The sequence below is a fragment of the Scomber japonicus genome, chromosome 7, assembly GCF_027409825.1.
Source record: "Scomber japonicus isolate fScoJap1 chromosome 7, fScoJap1.pri, whole genome shotgun sequence".
Lineage (NCBI taxonomy): Eukaryota > Metazoa > Chordata > Actinopteri > Scombriformes > Scombridae > Scomber > Scomber japonicus.
The window spans coordinates 34160087-34179054 of NC_070584.1; the positions used below are offsets into that span (position 1 = coordinate 34160087).

The following is an 18968-nucleotide window of genomic DNA, read 5'->3' on the forward strand; positions in this document are numbered from 1 at the left end:
AACCAATCACTGTACACTTACATCAAGACCTATTACCATGCACTAAGGTTCCTCTTGTGTTGGTAGCAGGCAGGGAGCTCCTGGTCTGAAAAATGAGGCTGTTCTGGAGTTGCATTCTTTTTAACGGCCAGCAGGGGGAGACTCTCTCTGGAAACAGGAGAAATAAATGAGACAGGGCAAACTCTGTGTTCGTTTTTCATCTCGCTCTGCAGAGAGAGGGAGAGGACTTATTAAAACATTCACAATTTAAATCCTCCTCTGTAACACTCAAGGTTCTCTATGAAATAAATACAACTTCAAAATAAAATACATGACAGACGTGACTTAGCAACATGTGACGTCATCAGGCGCGAAAATGCGACTACTGCTCTACGTACATATATGTCCGCATATTCATAAAACAGCCTTATTAGCGGACATTAAAACATTCAGCGACATGTCAACATATTACACCTCAGTTACTTAGCTTACCTTACTATTCCACCAACCTGGAAACAGGAGAAATAAGTGAGACAGGGTAAACTCTGCGTCCATTTTTCAGGAAAGCTGCAAAGCGCACCAAACTGACGTAAAGCCCCCCGGAGCGCCACACTGCCCCCTGCTGGCAACCCCACAATTACTCCTGACATCTATATAAAATATTTTAGTGCAAGGATGGAGGAAACAGGTTGATTACCCCTGAACAAATATTCAAAATATTAACTATAAAATGACAGAAACTACCACAAATGTGATAACACCTTAGTGGGAATCACATAATAGTGACTACAATCCTTTTTTTTCAAGTCTATGGTTGTTAGAGTACTCTCAGGCAGGAGCTAAAAAGTCTCAGGATTATCCCAGCAGCTTGGGAACCAGGTATTAGTTTTTAGCATGTTTTGTTATTTTCATATGTGTTGCCTGTGTGTACTTTTGTTTCTCTACAGGTAAGAATAACATTGCCAGACAGGTTTTGTTTTGTTCATCAGGTTTAATTGTCTGTGAGTCAGCAGAGATCTGTGGAGTGAGTAAGCAAAGGAAGAACATCAATTTACCAGGTAGACAGAGTGATGCTGAACCAAATTTGGACACAATCCATAAGAGAAATGGAGGCAAACTTCTGTAACAGCATGGAAGAGGCCTCTGGGGAAAATTGAAGTGAGGCAGCAGAGTAACTGATGCTTTGATGTTTTCTATCTTTTCAACAAAATATTTCAAGAATTTCACTCAGTCCTCTACAGAGGTGGCTGGGCTGGAGTTCACTAAGCTGTTGATGGTGTACAAGAGAAATCTTGAGTTTTGCTAGATTTGAAAAGTAGGAGGATTTGTCACTCTTCATCAATAACTTAAATGAAGATAATAACACCCTCATGGGGAGACAATGAAGCTGAAGTTGAGACTTTTCCCATTAACATTAAACTCTTTGAAAAACTGAAAAGAAATTGTAAAATATCTTTATTCTTCCAGGGTCTTGTGTTAGAGCAGGGATGTCCAAACTTTTCCATAAAGGTTCAAGTGGCTGCAGGTTTTCATTCCAACCAAGCAGGAGCACAGCAGGCTTGATTCATTTAATTAACTGATCTCAGTCATCAGATAGCTGATTGATCAAATCATCTGCTCTTTATTGTTTGGAACAAAAACCTGCAGGCACACGACCCTTTATGGAATAGTTTGGGCATGCCTGGGTTGGAGGGACGGCAGGACCACACCCTGTCAGCAGATATTTGGTCAAGACTTGTTAAACATATTAAATATATTAACCATATTATTTCCATTGTTACACTGTGTAATAAAACCATGAGCACTGAATGAATCAGCATGCCTCTGCTCAACAAAACTTCAGAGGAATAGAAACTTACAGAAATAGACACTTAGGGAAATAGAAACTTACAGGTTTCTACAACAATACTAAAGACATGCAGTAAAACTTGATCTGTAGCGTTCCAGCTTTTGTACTCCACCTCTATAATTAACCTTCAGCGTCAGTATGAACGTATAAAAACTTGTGATCAATGTCAGATTATTCACAGCAAAGCAGAAGCTGAACAGTAGATATTGATTTCGTGTCAGAGAACCCAAAACCCAAAATATTTAGACAACTACTGTGTCGAGGAAACTGCGACATAATGAGGTGAGTACATCTGCATTTCATCTTTCATATCATTATATGTACAAACATTATGATGAAGATTATTATTATCACCAATTGTTTTCTATAAATTGTATCACACACAACCAGGAATATCATGCTAAATCTATCCATTTTGTTTTAATTTCTCTCTGCCTGTTTCAGCTCACTTCTAAATTTCTTCTTTCTTTTCTACTTCATTCCCTTCTGTCCTCCTTTCTGTCCAGTTGATGCTCCTTTCTCAATTTCTTTCTTCGTTCCCTCCTGCCTGTCAACTCAATGCTCATTTTTCATTTTGGCATTCCCTCCTTCTGTAGTTACTCAAATATGTCAAACAAACAGATTTGAAAACAGATTTTCAAGAGGTTTATTGCAAGAGTTGAGAGTGAAGCAAAGGGAATGGGAGAGCTGGAGTACTAGAACAACACAAGGAACATACTATGATAATGAGGTTTTGGCCGTAGCTTAGTTACCACACAGAGAAGTGGGTAGATGCACTGCTGGGAGTTAATTAGTGGAAGGAATTCAGGTGTGCAGGTGATCAGGCGCGTAGGATGCCGCACCCACATCACATAAAGAGCTAGACAGAGACAAACAGGAACACAAGGGAGGGGAAACAACAGGAAAACATGGGAAGGGAGAAGGAGAAGGCTACCCTGAAACACAGCGTATTATATTAACATGCTGATGATATGTTTTAATATTAGTTGTTTTTATTCTCCATCAGTGCTTCATTCACAAAATGAAACAATGAGATTTCACAAACACATTACCTATGTCTACAGGAAATCTTATACTGGTTATCTGCATTATGTTATCTAATCAGATATGGTGAGGAATGTGAGGCTGCAGAATTAAAGGACAGTTTTGAGTATGGCAATTAAAAATAAGAGATGTTCAAAGGCCAAGACACAGTCAGCAAGTGCCAGATCAACACAGATTAGTGCACTGTGCCCTATAATTAATTTATTTTATGAATATAAAGCTCAACATCACAGGAGACACAGCAAAGCAGAAGTTGGATAATATCAACTGATTGTATGCCAGAGAACCCAAAAGCTGCTTCAGACTAATATTTACAGAAACAGCAGGATAATGAGGTGAGTAGCTGCTTCTGGAGTTCAAATAATGTATAAAATATCTTATTTTAGAGCTTATTTTTTATTATCAGTTAGTGTTGCAGAGTCCTCTTTTACTTTTGTTTATCTTGTTACATTTACTCTTTTAATTATTTTGTCATCTTAATTTAAAATCCCTTTTATTATGTTTTAGGAATGTTGTTTTTTTCTATCTTCTCTATTACCTTTCAACATGGACCATCAGGATTTACAAACAGAGTGAAATTATTAATGTATCCTGATAGCTCTTTCTTGCTCCCTGCTTTTCAGGCTTGAATGATATTGAATTAATATTGAATATCAAAGGCACAATCTTCAATCACACATTGGTTAAGTGGGTATGGGGTTTTTGTTTTATTACTGACTTTCAACCACTAAAAATAAAAATGTCCTGACAGCAGAGAGAGAGCAGAGTTGCTTTATTGCAAACAATCCCAATCAATAATTACTGTCAGATCCTGACACATCCGGTGTTAATAAAGTTACTGCTGCTGTGCCAAATGCATTAATGTGCACAGCCTGTTTCTCAGTTTGGAGACACAGTTATTGTTTCAGCTGTTGTGTGAAATACAGCCAACTGTGGACAACAAACAGAACATCAGTTCTGATGTTTCTATAAAATCTAACATGTTTCAATTCACAGTGCCATTAGAGGCCTCAATCAGTCAACCAGTCAACCCTCACCTATGGTCACAATCTTTGAGTAGTGTCTGAAAGAATAAGATCCCTGATACAAGTGGCTGAAATGAGTGTGTGGGGTCGGTTTCAGGAGACTCAGGGTCAGGAGTTCAGACATCTGGGGGAGGCTAGGGGTAGAGCATCGAAAGGAGCCAGTTGAGGTGGTACAGACACCTGGTCAGGATGCCTCCTGGACTCTTTCCTTTGAAGGTGTTCCAGGCACATCCAACTGGGAGGCGACCCAGGACACGCTGGAGGAATTACATATCTCTCCTAGCCTGGGAAGCTGATGGTTGTGACTGGTGAGAGGGATGTCTGGGATTCATTGCTCGGCCTAATGCCACTACAACCCAGCCTCAGATAAACTGCAGAAAATGAAAGGATTAGCTGCTGCAGTTCGTGAAAAATAATCTTAATTATTCTTTTAGTTTATAGGATATTATTATAACTGATCAGCCCTTCCTCTCCTCTTAAACTTATTTTGTCATCCATTCCTCCACTCAGTCACTTCTTCCTTTGCTTTCCAATCAATGCTCTTTGCTCCATTTCTTCATTCCCTCCCTGCATAGGTGGAGATTAGTGATCTCAAAGTTCAACTGCAAGCCACTGAGTGTCGGTCAGAAATAGTATAAAATTCAGCTTACTGATTTATCAAAAAATATTAACTAATACTACCACAGCTATGGTTATGGAGATTATATTCACATAAATAAAATGACCTAAACCTCAATGTCAGTATTCTCTCGCTAAACTAAATCTTAACAGGGTAATCTCACTGAGGAAATCAACAGTGACACCTAGTGGCCTGACATGGCAGTTGCTCATAGATGGTTGGGCACTTAATTAGTGACACTAAAATCCCATATCTATCATTACTAATAACTAACTCATAACTCCTACATAACTCGTATCATAACTAAACAAATAACTGCACCATTCTTTACTCCTTAGAGCAGTGAATAGCAATATAAACTGAATACATACTGTGTAAAGACAAGTATTAATGCACAAGAGAAAAGACATAGAAAGAGGAATCTACCATGTGGGATGACAATTTCCTTATTTACAAAGTGCTGTATTTAGAACAACAATATCCGAGTTACATTGCAGATAAACAACATGCTGGTGATGTGTTTTAATATTAGTTGTTTTTATTCTCCATCAGTGCTGCTGAGAGTCAGTCAACACTGGAGGACAAACTGAAGGCCCTGCATTGCCACTTCACCTGGGACATCGACGCTGGAACAACCAAACTTTTACTCTTCAGGGACAAACTAGAGGACATCGGCACTGATGATGAAAACAGCTGGCTGGGTCACAATTACAACCTGCAGGGATACATTCAATACCAGCTGGGCTTCACTGAAGACGCCCAGTGTTTCTTCAGCAAAGCCACAGAGGCCTTCCGCCGGTCAAGAAAGGTCTCAGATGAAGGTCCCTGGTTGGTGGTGAACTACGGGAACCTGGCTTGGCTGCACCACCAGCTGGGAGAAGAAGCAGAGAGTCAGACTTACCTGTCAAAGGTCGACACCCTGCTGAAAGAATACCCATCTCCATCGCAGGATGAGCTCCATCCAGAGATCTACGCTGAAAAAGCCTGGACCCTGATGAAGTTCGGCAAAGACAAAAAGCTGATGGCTGCAGATTATTTCCGGAGAGCCATCAGGATGCAGCCGGACATGGTGGAGTGGCACACCAGTTATATGATAGCATTAGTGAAGGCTTATAAGTACAGCGAAAAGCCACAGGAGGAAGACATCATGGAAAAAATGAGAATGGCCAAGGAACAGGATCCTCAGAATCTGTACCTTGCTGTTCTCGACCTTGAGCAGCGTGCTCAGGAAGGAGAAAGAATTGAAGATGAAGCACGTGAGTTAGCCAGAAAGGTTTTGGAGAATCCTGTCAGCAGCTACAGTGGGATGAAAAAGTTATTGTGGCTTTACAAAAACTATTTATCTGTTGATGAAGCTATTGCTCTGGCAGAGGAGGCTCTGGCAAAACATCCAGAACAAAGCTACCTGAAGTGGTGTGCTGCTCTCTGCTACAAATGGAAGATAGTTTCTTACAATGAAAGTCGCATAAAGCAAAGCATGATAGACAGAGCAATCAGTCTCCATAAAGAAGTGATTTCTCTTTACCATCATCCATCATCACTTATGAAGAAAATAGCCCTCGCAAATATATGTGACAAGTCAAATCATGGCCAAGTCGAAGCTGAGCAGATCTACCAGGAGCTGCTAGAAATGGATCTGGAACCTGAAGAGAAACAGATAGTTTTCCATTTTTATGCAAATTATTTAAACATCAAGAGCCACAGGTCGACAGAATATCACATGAAGGCGGCAGAGATACAACACAAATCCTACTATCGAGAGAACAGCGTCAGAGTCCTGAAGAGGATTAAAGAAAGGAACAGGAACCAAATGTGTAGAGAAATAGAGGAGTTACTGGCCAATCTGGAAGTTGAGAGATCCTAAATCCAGATGAAAGTGTAGGTATTCCATTACCTAAAACATCTGCACATATTCATTATTCTGATTTTATACACATTAGAAAACTTATATGACTCTGTAGATTATATTACTGATGCTGAAAGAGTTTGATCAGATATTTTTAACATCCTGGACTCATCTATAACCACAGTGATTAGTGTCCTCCTGGTTTGTTGATTTATTTTTTCTTTGCACTGTATTCAAAGTTTGTATAAGAACATAATGCACTTTATATTTCAGATCGCTTTTATGAATCATAGATTAGTATTAACTTTTGGGCAGCACAATGCTGCAGTGATTAGCACCGTTGCCTCATAGTAAGAGGGTTCTGGGCTGTGTAGAAGCAAATCTTGTTTCTCTTTTGTTAGTCACATAACAAAAGTACAATGTACAATTTTGCCTTTTCTTGATTATATACATGCATATACATTGTATACTTGCATGCCTCTCCCTGCACTCTGTGCATCACAGTGCACTTTACTGTATAACAGGTGATACATTTCTGACGCAGCGCTGCCTTCTTGACATAAAGATGGGATGGTCTGCCTTAACAGACAGAAGGGAAACACAACTCCTTTAATGTCAGGTCTCAGGATATTTTAACTTTTATTTTATCTGTACCACATGTACACACTGAACTTGTTAAACATTATTTTTAAATATTTTGCTGCAAACTTTTTAAAAGGTTGTACTTGCGTTTTGTCAATCATGCTTGCAGATGTGTTTTTCTTAATGTGTAAATGTATGTTTGAATTATTTATTGTCTGTTTATCTGTATGTGTAAACTAAATAGATTTATATCTCAGGGAAACCACCTGTTTCAATAATAGATTAATTAAATAAATATAAAATCTGCCATGCTGTAAGCTTTGTAATAATGAAAAAGGAAAATAGAAATGTAATGATTAATATGATGTATAACCTGAATATAACCCCAAAGTGGAACTCATTGTGTGAGTAGAAACTTGTACACTGTACTGATACTATTAAATGAGCACTAAAAATCTTTTTAAGTTTGTTTAGTTGATTAATTTACAAAAAAATCATGTTCTCTACAGTTCTGCAGCATTGCACACCAAACTGATGGATATCAAACTGCGGTTATGGAAAGCTAATACAGCTAGTATTACAGCTAATATTAAATTGGAACTCTTAAAGAAACAAAATCTTGAGATTTAATATTTTATGTTGTGTTTTCAAACACTTGAACGTTTTACAATTTTCTACATATTTTCTCAAGATGTTTCCTTGAAATAATTGTTTGCTCATAATTATGCTGGGAGAACTGAAACTTCTTTGAAGAAAACTCCATTTAAGCCTGATGGAAGATTTATTACATATTTAAATTTATTCTCCACTTATGTTCAACTTTATCCTTATAGACAGATTTCACATTTTTGCATTTTCAGCTGTTCAAAGTCCAACAAATCATCAAATGGAATTCATTAAATGTCAGTGACTGGCCACTCTTTCTTATTGATTAGTACCAATTTATATAGTTCTTAATAATACTTCACAGAACAACACAACCATAAAAAAACCCTCAATGGATCCTTGGATCAGGGTTTCATTCACAAAATGAAACAAAATGAGCTTTGAACACATTATGTGTACAGGAAATACTGAATATCTGCATTAAGTAATCTCATCAGATTTAGTGAGCAATGTGAAGCTGCAGAATTGAAGGAAGGTTTCTGAGGACAGCAATTAAAAATAAGTTCAAAGGCCAACAGAAAGTCAACAAGTGCCATAAAAACGTAGATTGTTGCACTGTGCCCCGTAATAAATTCATTTTATGGATATACAACTCAACATCACAGCACACCCAGCAAAGCAGACGTTGGATAAAAGCAACTTATTGTATGCCAGAGAACCCAAAAGCTGCTTAAGACTAATATTGACAAAAACAGCAGGATAATGAGGTGAGTAGCTGCTTCTGCAGTTCAAATTATATATAAAATGTCTTTTTATCAGATCTTGTAGGATCTAACAAGTTAATTGCACCATTTGTATTATCAATCAGTGCTGCAGTCCTCCATTACTTTTGTTACTCTTGTTCCATTTACTCTTTTCCTTTTTTTGCCTTCTTAATTTAAAATGTCTTCCATATTACTTTTCAATACAGACCATCAGGATAAAAATAGAGTGAAATTATCAACATCCTCAGAGAGTTAGTGCTGAATGCAGCTCTCGCTCTCTCTTGCTTTTGAGGCTTCAATGACATTGCTTGAGGCTTGAATGACAAGGACAGTCAGATATTGGGGTTAAGTGGGTATGGGGGTTTTTGTTTTTGATCTCTGACTTTCAGCTACTTAAAATAAAAATGTCCCGCTCAGGATTCATCTTTAGAGTTGCTTTAGTCCAAACAACCTCAAACAATAATTACAGTAAGATCATGACAGACCTAGTGTTAATAAAGTTACTGCTGCCTGTTTCTCAGTTTGGAGAGTTATCGTTTCGGCTGCTGTGTGGAAACCTCTCCACTCACTCAGTCAGACGCAAAATAAGAGCAGACAGCACTCAGCTGCAAAACTTTATGGGCGTTTATACTGCATCATATCATTAGCAAATAGTGATTACAAATGATGCACAATTCACTGTGTCATTACTGGCCGCAATACATGAAAAATAATTTTAATTATTCTTTTGGTTTATGGGATATTACTATAACTGATCAGCCCTTTCTCTCTTCTTAAACTTATTATGTCATCCATCCCTGCACTCATTCACTTCTTCATTATTATCTTCCTCAGTGCTCATTGCTCCATTTTTTTAATTCCCTCCCTGCATGAATGATCTCAAAGTTCAGCTGCAAGTCACTGAGTGTTGGTCAGGACATGAGACTAGAGACTCTGATGAGTTATTTATCTTCTTTATTGATGTGTGGGTGCGGTTCAACAGAGGCAAATAAAGGAGAAACAATATAAAAATCAGATTACTGATTAGTAAACTCTGGAAACCTATCATATCGCCACAGCTTTGGTTATGGAGATTAAATAAATAAACATTTAGATAATTGTATCCACCCAACAATGACCTAAAACCTTAGTGTCAGTACTCTGTTCTCTCACCAAACTAAATCTTAACAGGGTAATCTCAATGAGTAAACCAACAGTGACACCTAGTGGCCTTGAGCCTGACATGGCAGCTGATCACAGATGACCGGGCACTTCATTAGTAACATTAAATTAACTAAAATCCCATATCTATCATTAACTAAACAAAGTAGTTCTGTACCCTTCTGTCACCCTAAGAATGGTGAATAGCAATAAACTGAATATCTGCTATGTAAAGATAATCATATATACACAAGAGAAAAGACAAAGAAAGAGGAATCTACCATGTGGGGCGATAATTTCCATCATCCACCATTTCCATTTATAATGTGCCATATTTAAAACAAGAATATTCTGTTTACATGGCAGATAAAAACTGGTGTAAATGATCATAGATCAGCCTATAAGCATATTATATTAACATGAAAATTATGTGTTTTAATATTAGTTATTTTTATTCTCCATCAGTGCTGCTCAGAGTCAGTCAACACTGGAGGCCAAACTGAAGGCCTTGCAGTGCCACTTCACCTGGGACATTGACACCAGCAGGTCCAACCTTTTCCGTCTCAGGGACAAACTGGAGGACATCGGCACCGATGATGGAAACAGCTGGTTGGGTCACATTTACAACCTGCAGGGATACATTCACTACCAGCTGGGCTTTATTGAAAACTCACGCCGTTTCTTCAGCAAAGCCATAGAGGCCTTCCGCTGGTCAAGAAAGGTCTCAAGTGAAGGTCCCTGGTTGGTGGTGAACTACGGGAACCTGGCTTGGCTGCACCACCAGCTGGGAGAAGAAGCAGAGAGTCAGACTTACCTGTCAAAGGTCGACACCCTGCTGAAAGAATACCCATCTCCATCCCAGGATGAGCTCCATCCAGAGATCTACGCTGAAAAAGCCTGGACCCTGATGAAGTTCGGCAAAGACAAAAAGGTGCTGGTTGCAGATTATTTCCAGAGAGCCATCAGGATGCAACCGGACATGGTGGAGTGGAACACCAGCTATGTGATGGTATTACTGAATGCTTTAAAGCACTGTGATAAACCACAGGAGGAAGAGATCTTAGAGAAAATGAGAATGGCCAAGGAACAGGATCCAGATAATTTGTACCTTGCTGTTCTCGAACTCGAGCAGCGTGCTATGAAAGGAGAAAGAATTAAAGATGAAGCACGTGAGATAGCCAGAAAGGTTTTGAAGAATCCTGTCAGCAGCTACAGTGGTTTGAAAGCATTGTTAAGGGTTTACAGTAAACACATATCTGTTGATGAAGCTATTGCTCTGGCAGAGGAGGCTCTGGCAAAACATCCAGATGAAAGTTACCTGAAGAGGTGTGCTGCTCTGTGCTACAAATGGAAGATCCTTTTCTCCAGAGACAGTCCTGCAAAGCAAAGCATAATAGACAGAGCAGTCAGTCTCCATAAAGAAGTGATTTCTCTTTACCCTCATGGGTCACTTGTGAAGAAAATAGATCTTGCAAATGTATACGCAAAGTCAAATCAGGGCCTTGCTAAAGCTGAGCAGATTTACCAGGAACTGCTAGAAATGGATCTAGAACCTGCAGGAAAACAGCTGCTTTACAACGGCTATGCAAAATATTTAAACGTTGATCGACAAGACACCCACAGGTCAATGGAATATCACATGAAGGCGGTAGAGATACAACAACAATCATACTTTCGAGAGAACAGCATCAAAGCTCTGAGGAAGATTAAAGAAAGAAACAGGGAACAGGTACAGATTTGTACAGATATAGAGGAGTTCCTAACCAAACAGGAAGTCGAGAAATCCTAAATTCCATTACATTATTGTATTCCATTACCTAAAACATCTGCACATATTCATTATTCTGATTTTATATAAATTAGGCAAACCTATGGGAAAGATTTGTGGAAGTTACAGAAAAAAATACTCCTTAATCATTTTACAGACGGAAAAAATAGTCAGTGGTTCAAACACATGTTATAAATAAACTGTGTGAAATTACTGTCTTGTTAGTGATGAAGCTAGATTATTAGCTATGAGAATTTTTCCTGTCTTCATGATTTTTTACCAAACAAAATAACAGATCATTTAACACCTGAATACAGAGAAAGTAGAAAAAAGTTTAGAAACAAGTCGTGTATGATTATTTGTTGATGACATTAAAACTATCAATTTGCACTGATAAATGATCCGCAGTAATAATGTATATCTGATTTATAGGAAACAAGATAAATCATTAATAGCACTGGGAAGGGCAGGGATATTGAAGCATTACTCCTGTAGGTTACATTACTGATGCTGATAGACTCTGATCATTTGTTGTATTGTAATACTTGGAAACATATAACCAGTGAAGACGTTTTTTCTGGTTTATTTGCACTATATTTAAAGTTTGTTTAATCACATAATGCACTCTTTAATTGGTTTTGCTGTAAATGTGTTGTAGTGAAAAACAAGTCTAACAGGAACTCAATGTAATGATTAATATGATGTATAACCTGAATATAATCACAAAGTGGAACTGATTGTGTGAGTAGAAACGTGTACACTATACTGATACTGTTAAATAAACACTGTAAAATCTTAAAGTTTGTTTTGTTGATTCATTTATAAGAAATGTTCTCTACAGTTTTGCAGCACTGTTCACAAACCACTGATGGACGTCAAACTACAACTATGAAAACTTACTGACAACATTACATTTCTAAAAGAAACTAAATTATTTTTAAGATTCAGTATTTTATGTTGCTTTCAAACACTTTATTTTATGATTTTCTACACATTTTCTCAAGATATTTCCTGGCAATAACTGTTTAATATGCTCATAAATATACTGGGAAAACTGAAACCTCCTTGAAGAAAAGCTCTATTTAAACCTGATGGAAGATTTTATGAAATATTTAGAACTTAATTCTCCATTCATGATAACCAAACAGATACAAGCAAGCATAAAAAAACATAATACAACAATGAGATTTCATCATCCGAGCAAAAATCAACAAATCAATCAACAAAAATCAAATGCAACAAATGCAGTTAGTCTTAGTGTCTGCTACAGGTGGCAAGTTTATGTTTCCTTTCGTTCAGTCTCAGAGACAATTCATGTAAAAATCATGTTTATTTGGAAAGATGGCAGAAGCTCAGCACCTTGTCTCAGTGACTATCCTTTTGTGAATGTTGCTGTGCTGCAGAGAGCAAAATTAGCCTGACACAAAGAGCCACAATGACCACATTTATTGAAAGTACACCAGGTTCAAATAAACCAGAGTTTTCCTTTAATGTCTGCACCATATGTAGTCTGCCTGTCTGAACACAGGCCTTATGTGTGGGTTGATTGTGTGTACTTGTGTACTGTTGTTTTTCTACAGGTAAGAATAATGTTGCCAGACGGGTTTTTGTTTCGTTTCATTTATCTGTTTTTATTATCAGCGAGTCAGTGGAGATCTGTGGAGTCAGGAAACTAAAGTTTGTTTTGTTGTAATTTCTTTGATGTAGTTTCACCTATGGCTATTTTCCTGCTTCTGTTCACATCAATTATTTAATCACTTTTATTTTTCTGTCCTAACAGACAAGTCATTGAGTTTATAGATTTTCCTGGAGCTAGACTTAGTATTCCTTAGAAGATATCAGTTTTTATTCAAGCTGAATATTCTTCAACCACCTTTTCTGCATAAAAACAAAGACTAATGTAATTTGATAAAGGATAGCAGTTATGGGGTAATTTTGAATCTATGACAGGTTACTTAATGACAGGCTATATACAGACACTGAAATGGTCTGTGACCACAACAGATAAGAGACTCGTTCATAATGCTGAGAAGCAGAAGAGGCTCCAAAAACCTTTCTGAATAATTTGGAAGGACGAATATCAAATTAACAAGTAGACAGATTAATGTTGGACCACATCCATAAGAGAAATGGAGGCAAACTTCTGTAACAGCATGGAAGAGGTCTCTGGTGAAAATAGAAGTGAGACAGCAGAGTAACTGATGCTTTGATGTTTTCAAGAAACAACAAAAAAAAAATATTTCAAGAACTTGTCTCAGTCCTCTACAGAGGTGGTATGAGTGGCTGGGGTAGAGTTCACTAAACTGTTGATGGTGTAAAAGAGAAATCTTGAGTTTTGCTAGATTTGAAAAGTAGGAGGGTCTGTCACTCTTTATCAATAACTTCAATGAAGATAATAACACCCTCATGTGGAGACAATGAAGCTGAAGTTGAGACTTTTCTCATTTACATTCAGCTCTTCTATATTCTCTTTTCAGTTCTTAAAATATCTTTATTCATTCAGGGTCTTGGGTTAGAGGGATGACAGGACCTCGCCCTGACAGCAGGTATTCGGTGGAGACTTGTCAAACACATGACACGACATGAAATATATGATTTCCATTGCTATACTTGCTTTACAAAATGATCATTAAAAACACATCACTGTGCTTAGAGCATTAAACAGCAGCATCACAGTCAATATCTAATAAAATCGTGTTGTAATAAAAGAAGTCCTTCAAGAAAAGGGAGTACCGGTACATGCCTCTACTCAAAAGAAACTTACAGATATAGAAACTTAGTCAGTTCTACAACAAGAAACTTAGGAAAATCAAAATGTACAGGTCCCTACAACAAAACTAAAGGAATGCAGTAGGACTTGATCTGTAGTGTTCCCACATCTTTTGCATCCCTGTTCTATAATTAACCTTCAGCGTCAGTATGAACGCATAAAAACTTGCGATCAATGTCAGATTATTCACAGCAAAGCAGAAGTTGGACTCGGCTGCTTCAGACTGATATTTAGAGAACTACTGAGTTGAGGAAACTGCAGAATAATGAGGTGAGTAGCTGCTTCTTTATTTCATATAACTGCATGAACAAACAATACATCACCAATAATACAATCATTATTAGTATAGGATTACTTTAAAATTACTTTAAAAAGTGATGTCTTGTTTTATGGCACCAGAACCCAAAATATTAACATAATGGATCCTACAAGTCAATGACAATATATACATATGTATATATTTTCTCACTGATGACTGTTGAACCATTACTTCCTTTCTTCATTTTTTCAACTTTCTTTTCGTTCTTACTCGTTTACTTTCACTTTTTACTTTTTTGAAGACTCTACTTTTGTCACAGTAGTTTTGGATTGTTCAGCTAGGCCAGTGGAAACTTCAGGTCTTCCACAACATTTAATTTATTAAATATTACAAAGAACTTCAATAGGTCAAAAAGAGACTGAGACTGGCAGAGGTCAATACAATTATAGATTTGCTGTGCACTAAATTATACTCAAGCAGACCAAGGTGGGTCCATAGAGTTACATCCAAAATACAATTTATTTTATTCCTTTTCTTCTGTCCACGTAAGGTGGGACTTCATCCTTGGGTGCTTCCTTATTTCCATATTCCTATGAATTTTCACCATTAGTTCTCATTTTCCCAAAAATGGGCAGACTGCCCACACTGACCCCTCATTCTCCAGTGGGACATTGTCTATTTTTTGACACCATTATTTATTAACTTATTCTTAAGGTAACTAATAAAAGAAATGACACATGAGAGCCTTGATATTCAACTTCATGCTCAGTAATCTACAGATACTACTCATCTGATTAGATCTAATGCAAATTGTTGCCCTTTCCTGTTGGACTGCTTCCAACAGACACTGAAGCGCTTCGGACATATTCCCTACATCCTGATCCCTTTGATGTCGTTAGTTATCAGGTTTTTATCAGATTTCTGTGTGGAGAAATGATTTTGTGCAGCAAAAACTTGGCACTTGAAGCGCCACTTAGCGTCTCCCTCTGGACCTTACAGTGACCTCTGACATGTGATGTGCAGAATTACTCACATAATGATCACTTATTGTCAGATTTGCTTACACACTACTTTGAGTAATTTTGTATTGTGGCTTACTCCATTTCTTTCCTCCATTGTTCCTTCACTCTTCCTTTGTTCCCTCCTGGCTGTCCTCCCAATGCTCCTTATTATCCCGTCTTCCACACATGATGAACACGTTACTCAAGCATATCAAGCTTCACAGCATATTATATTAACACGCTGATGATGTGTTCTAATATTAGTTGTTTTTATCCTCCATCAGTGCTGCTCAGAGTCAGTCAACACTGGAGGACAAACTGAAGGCCCTGCAGTGCCACTTCACCTGGGACATCAACACCAGCAGGTCCAAACTTTTCCGTATCAAGGACAAACTGGAGGACATCGGCACCGATGATGGAAACAGCTGGCTGGGTCACATTTACAACCTGCAGGGATACATTCAATACCAGCTGGGCTTCACTGAACATGCTCGGCATTTCTTCAATGAAGCCGCAGAGGCCTTCCGCCAGTCAAGAAAGGTCTCAGATGAAGGTCCCTGGTTGGTGGTGAACTATGGGAACCTGGCTTGGCTGCACCACCAGCTGGGAGAAGAAGCAGAGAGTCAGACTTACCTGTCAAAGGTCGACACCCTGCTGAAAGAATACCCATCTCCATCCCAGGATGAGCTCCATCCAGAGGTCTACGCTGAAAAAGCCTGGACCCTGATGAAGTTAGAAAAAGATAAAAAGCTGCTGGCTGCAGGTTACTTCCAGAGAGCCATCAGGATGCAGCCAGACATGGTGGAGTGGAACACCAGCTATATGATAGCGTTAGTGAATGCTGTAAAGTGCTTTGAAGACACACCACTGGAGGAAGAGATCATGGAGAAAATAAAAATGGCCAAGGAACAGGATCCAGATAATTAGGGCCCAAGCACTACAGTGCGAAGGCCCTATTGTAATCGTACCGATTATTATTCGTCTCCCACAACGAACGCGTTTTTACCCCCCTAAACGTGCCCGAAAAGTCACCAAAATGTGCAATCATGTCCGACCCGGCGAAAAATTTGATATTTTAAGGTCCGCCAAAATGGCAGTGGCAAAATGGCTCAATAGCGCCCCCTAGAAAATTTAAAAAAGCGAGCCCCACCACTGAGATTGTCGTGGACCAACGAAATTCGGTACACATATGTATCGTGTAAAGACACACCAAAATGTCTCTTGGACCCATACCCTCACTCCTACAGGAAGCCGGCCATTTTGTATCAAATCTGCGTTTTTGCAGCGATTTTGGCGATTTCCACGCATCGCATTTGAGCGAACTCCTCCTAGAGATTTAATCCGACCGACTTCAAATTCACTCAGAAACATCTTGAGACATTGGAGATGAAAAGTTATCAAAAACTTTCTGATTAGAGATCCGGTTTGGCCGTGGCGGCGCCAACAATTTCCTTCACCATTCGATCCTTCGCCATGAAATTTCAAACCCTCATAACTTGACTCCACATGGTCTGAGCTTTTCCAAATTTCAGTGTCCCGGTCTGAACACATGTGCAGTCTCATATTTAGTGACAGTCATAGCGCCACCTACTGGCAACAGGAAGTCACTTGCTTCAGTCTTTCACTGATTACTCCCATAATCTTAAGTATTTATACCTGAAATTAACTCAGCTGAGACATAAGACCTTGGTGATGCTACATTCTGCGAGTCATGACCCATCATCAAATACCGTTGCCATGACAACACATTCAACGCCATGATAATACGATTACAGTTTTTAGGAGCAAAGGATGCGTCCACGGTAACGAAACTCAACACACACGTCTGGAGTGGGTTCATTTAACATCCTATATACTTCAATGGGATGGGCGTAGCTAAACGGCTCAATAGCTCCCCCTTCAATATTTCAAAATTGAATCTCAGCCTTCCCGATTGACATAGAAGAATGAAATTCGGTAGGTTTATATATCATCTCCAGACGCACAAAAACGCTATTTGGACCCTTACCCTAAGTCCAACAGGAAGTCGGCCATCTTGGGAAAAATGCTATGTTTTAGTGAGTTTTTTGGTCATTTCCAGGCCTCATATTTGAACAAACTAGTCCTAGAGATTCCATCCCATCCACTTCAAATTCACACACAATCATCTTGAGACATTGGAGATAACAAGTTATCAAAAGCTTTTTTATGACTTCTTCCTGTTGGGCGTGGCTGTGCAAACAATTTTGATGCTTCGCCATAAAGCAGGAAGTCCTTATAACTCCTACAGACATTGTCCCGTCTACACCAAATTGATCACACATGTAGAGGGTCCCGCCCTGAACACATCTATGCATCAATACTGCTTCATATACACAGCGCCACCTACTGGACACAGGAAGTCAGCCTCATATGACAAACATTATCCTATTTACATGAAATTTACAGGATGTGTTCTCCACATCACACACTGCAACATGACATATAATTGGTGGGTGATCTCTAGCGCCACCTAGTGGACACATGCGATATGACTTAGCCCCATCACGCAATGTTCATTAGGAGCCCGGGTGCCAAGAAGTCTACGTGCCCGCTGTGTCTGCCGTGTGACTGCAGCACGCACCGACATGCGTGTACGGGGCGGTGCGTGGGGGAGCTTGGGCCCGATCATCGCTGCTTGCAGCTTTAATTTGTACCTTGCAATTTTCGAGCTTGAGCAGCATGCTAGGAAAGGAGAAAGAATTGAAGATGAAGCACGTGAGTTAGCAAGAAAGGTTTTGGAGAATCCTGTCAGCAGCTACAGTGGTATGAAAGCATTATTATGGGTTTACAAAACATATGTATCTGTTGATGAAGCTATTAATTTGGCAGAGGAGGCTCTGGAAAAATATCCAGATGAACATTTCCTGAAGAGATGTGCTGCTCTCTGCTACAAATGGAGGATCCTTTCACATGAACCCCTGAAGCAAAGCAAGATACAGAGAGCAGTCCATCTCCACAAAGAAGTGATTGCTCTTTATCCTGATGGCTCACTCGTGAAGAAACTAGATCTTGCACTGATATACGCAAGGTCATATCACGGCCTGGCTGAAGCTGAGCAGATTTACCAGGAACTACTAGAGAAGGATCTGGAACCTGTGGAGAAACAGATGCTGTACCACTACTACGCAAAATACTTAATGTGTGATCGACGAGATTATCACAGGGCGATAGAATATCACATGAAGGCGGCAGAGATGCCAGAACAAACCAACTTTAAAGAGAACAGCATCACATTCCTACAGAACATTGTAGAAGCAAACAGGAGACCAAGATGTAGAGAAATAGAAGAGTTCCTGTCCAAGCTGGAAGTCTAGAAGATCCTAAATCTAGTAGAAAGTTCAGGTACCATAAACATCTGTACACATTACAGAAGAGACAGAACTGTACCCTCAGAAGTCAAAAGTCGAGCACACACATTGTAAGTCCAAGGGTACAGTTTAGAAATCCGAATGCATGGATTTTGTTTTTTCCCTACAATATGAATCCAGGATGGCGACATAGTTTAGAAACATGTCATGTACGATTAACTGTTGATGGTTTCAAAGTTGTAGCTGGTGTATTTTTTACATAATGAAATAAAATGTACTGTGAATGTTAAAATGTCATTACTATAGTCCTGATATAATCACATAACTGATGCTGATTCTTTGAACATGTGTTTTAACATCCCGACTGTATTCCTGGTTTGTTGGATT

The 18968-nt window shown here is 38.8% G+C and overlaps 1 protein-coding gene across 1 annotated transcript; it reads left to right on the plus strand.

Moving 5' to 3' along the window:
* The first annotated feature begins 3194 nt into the window (after positions 1–3194).
* Positions 3195–18587, plus strand: LOC128362350 (interferon-induced protein with tetratricopeptide repeats 1-like). Its single transcript, XM_053323091.1, has 5 exons — positions 3195–3207; positions 9920–11183; positions 15096–15145; positions 15537–16172; positions 17918–18587. The coding sequence occupies exons 1-5, from the start codon at positions 3203–3205 to the stop codon at positions 18585–18587; spliced, it is 2625 nt and encodes an 874-aa protein (XP_053179066.1). The 5' UTR covers positions 3195–3202.
* The last annotated feature ends 381 nt before the right edge of the window (positions 18588–18968 follow it).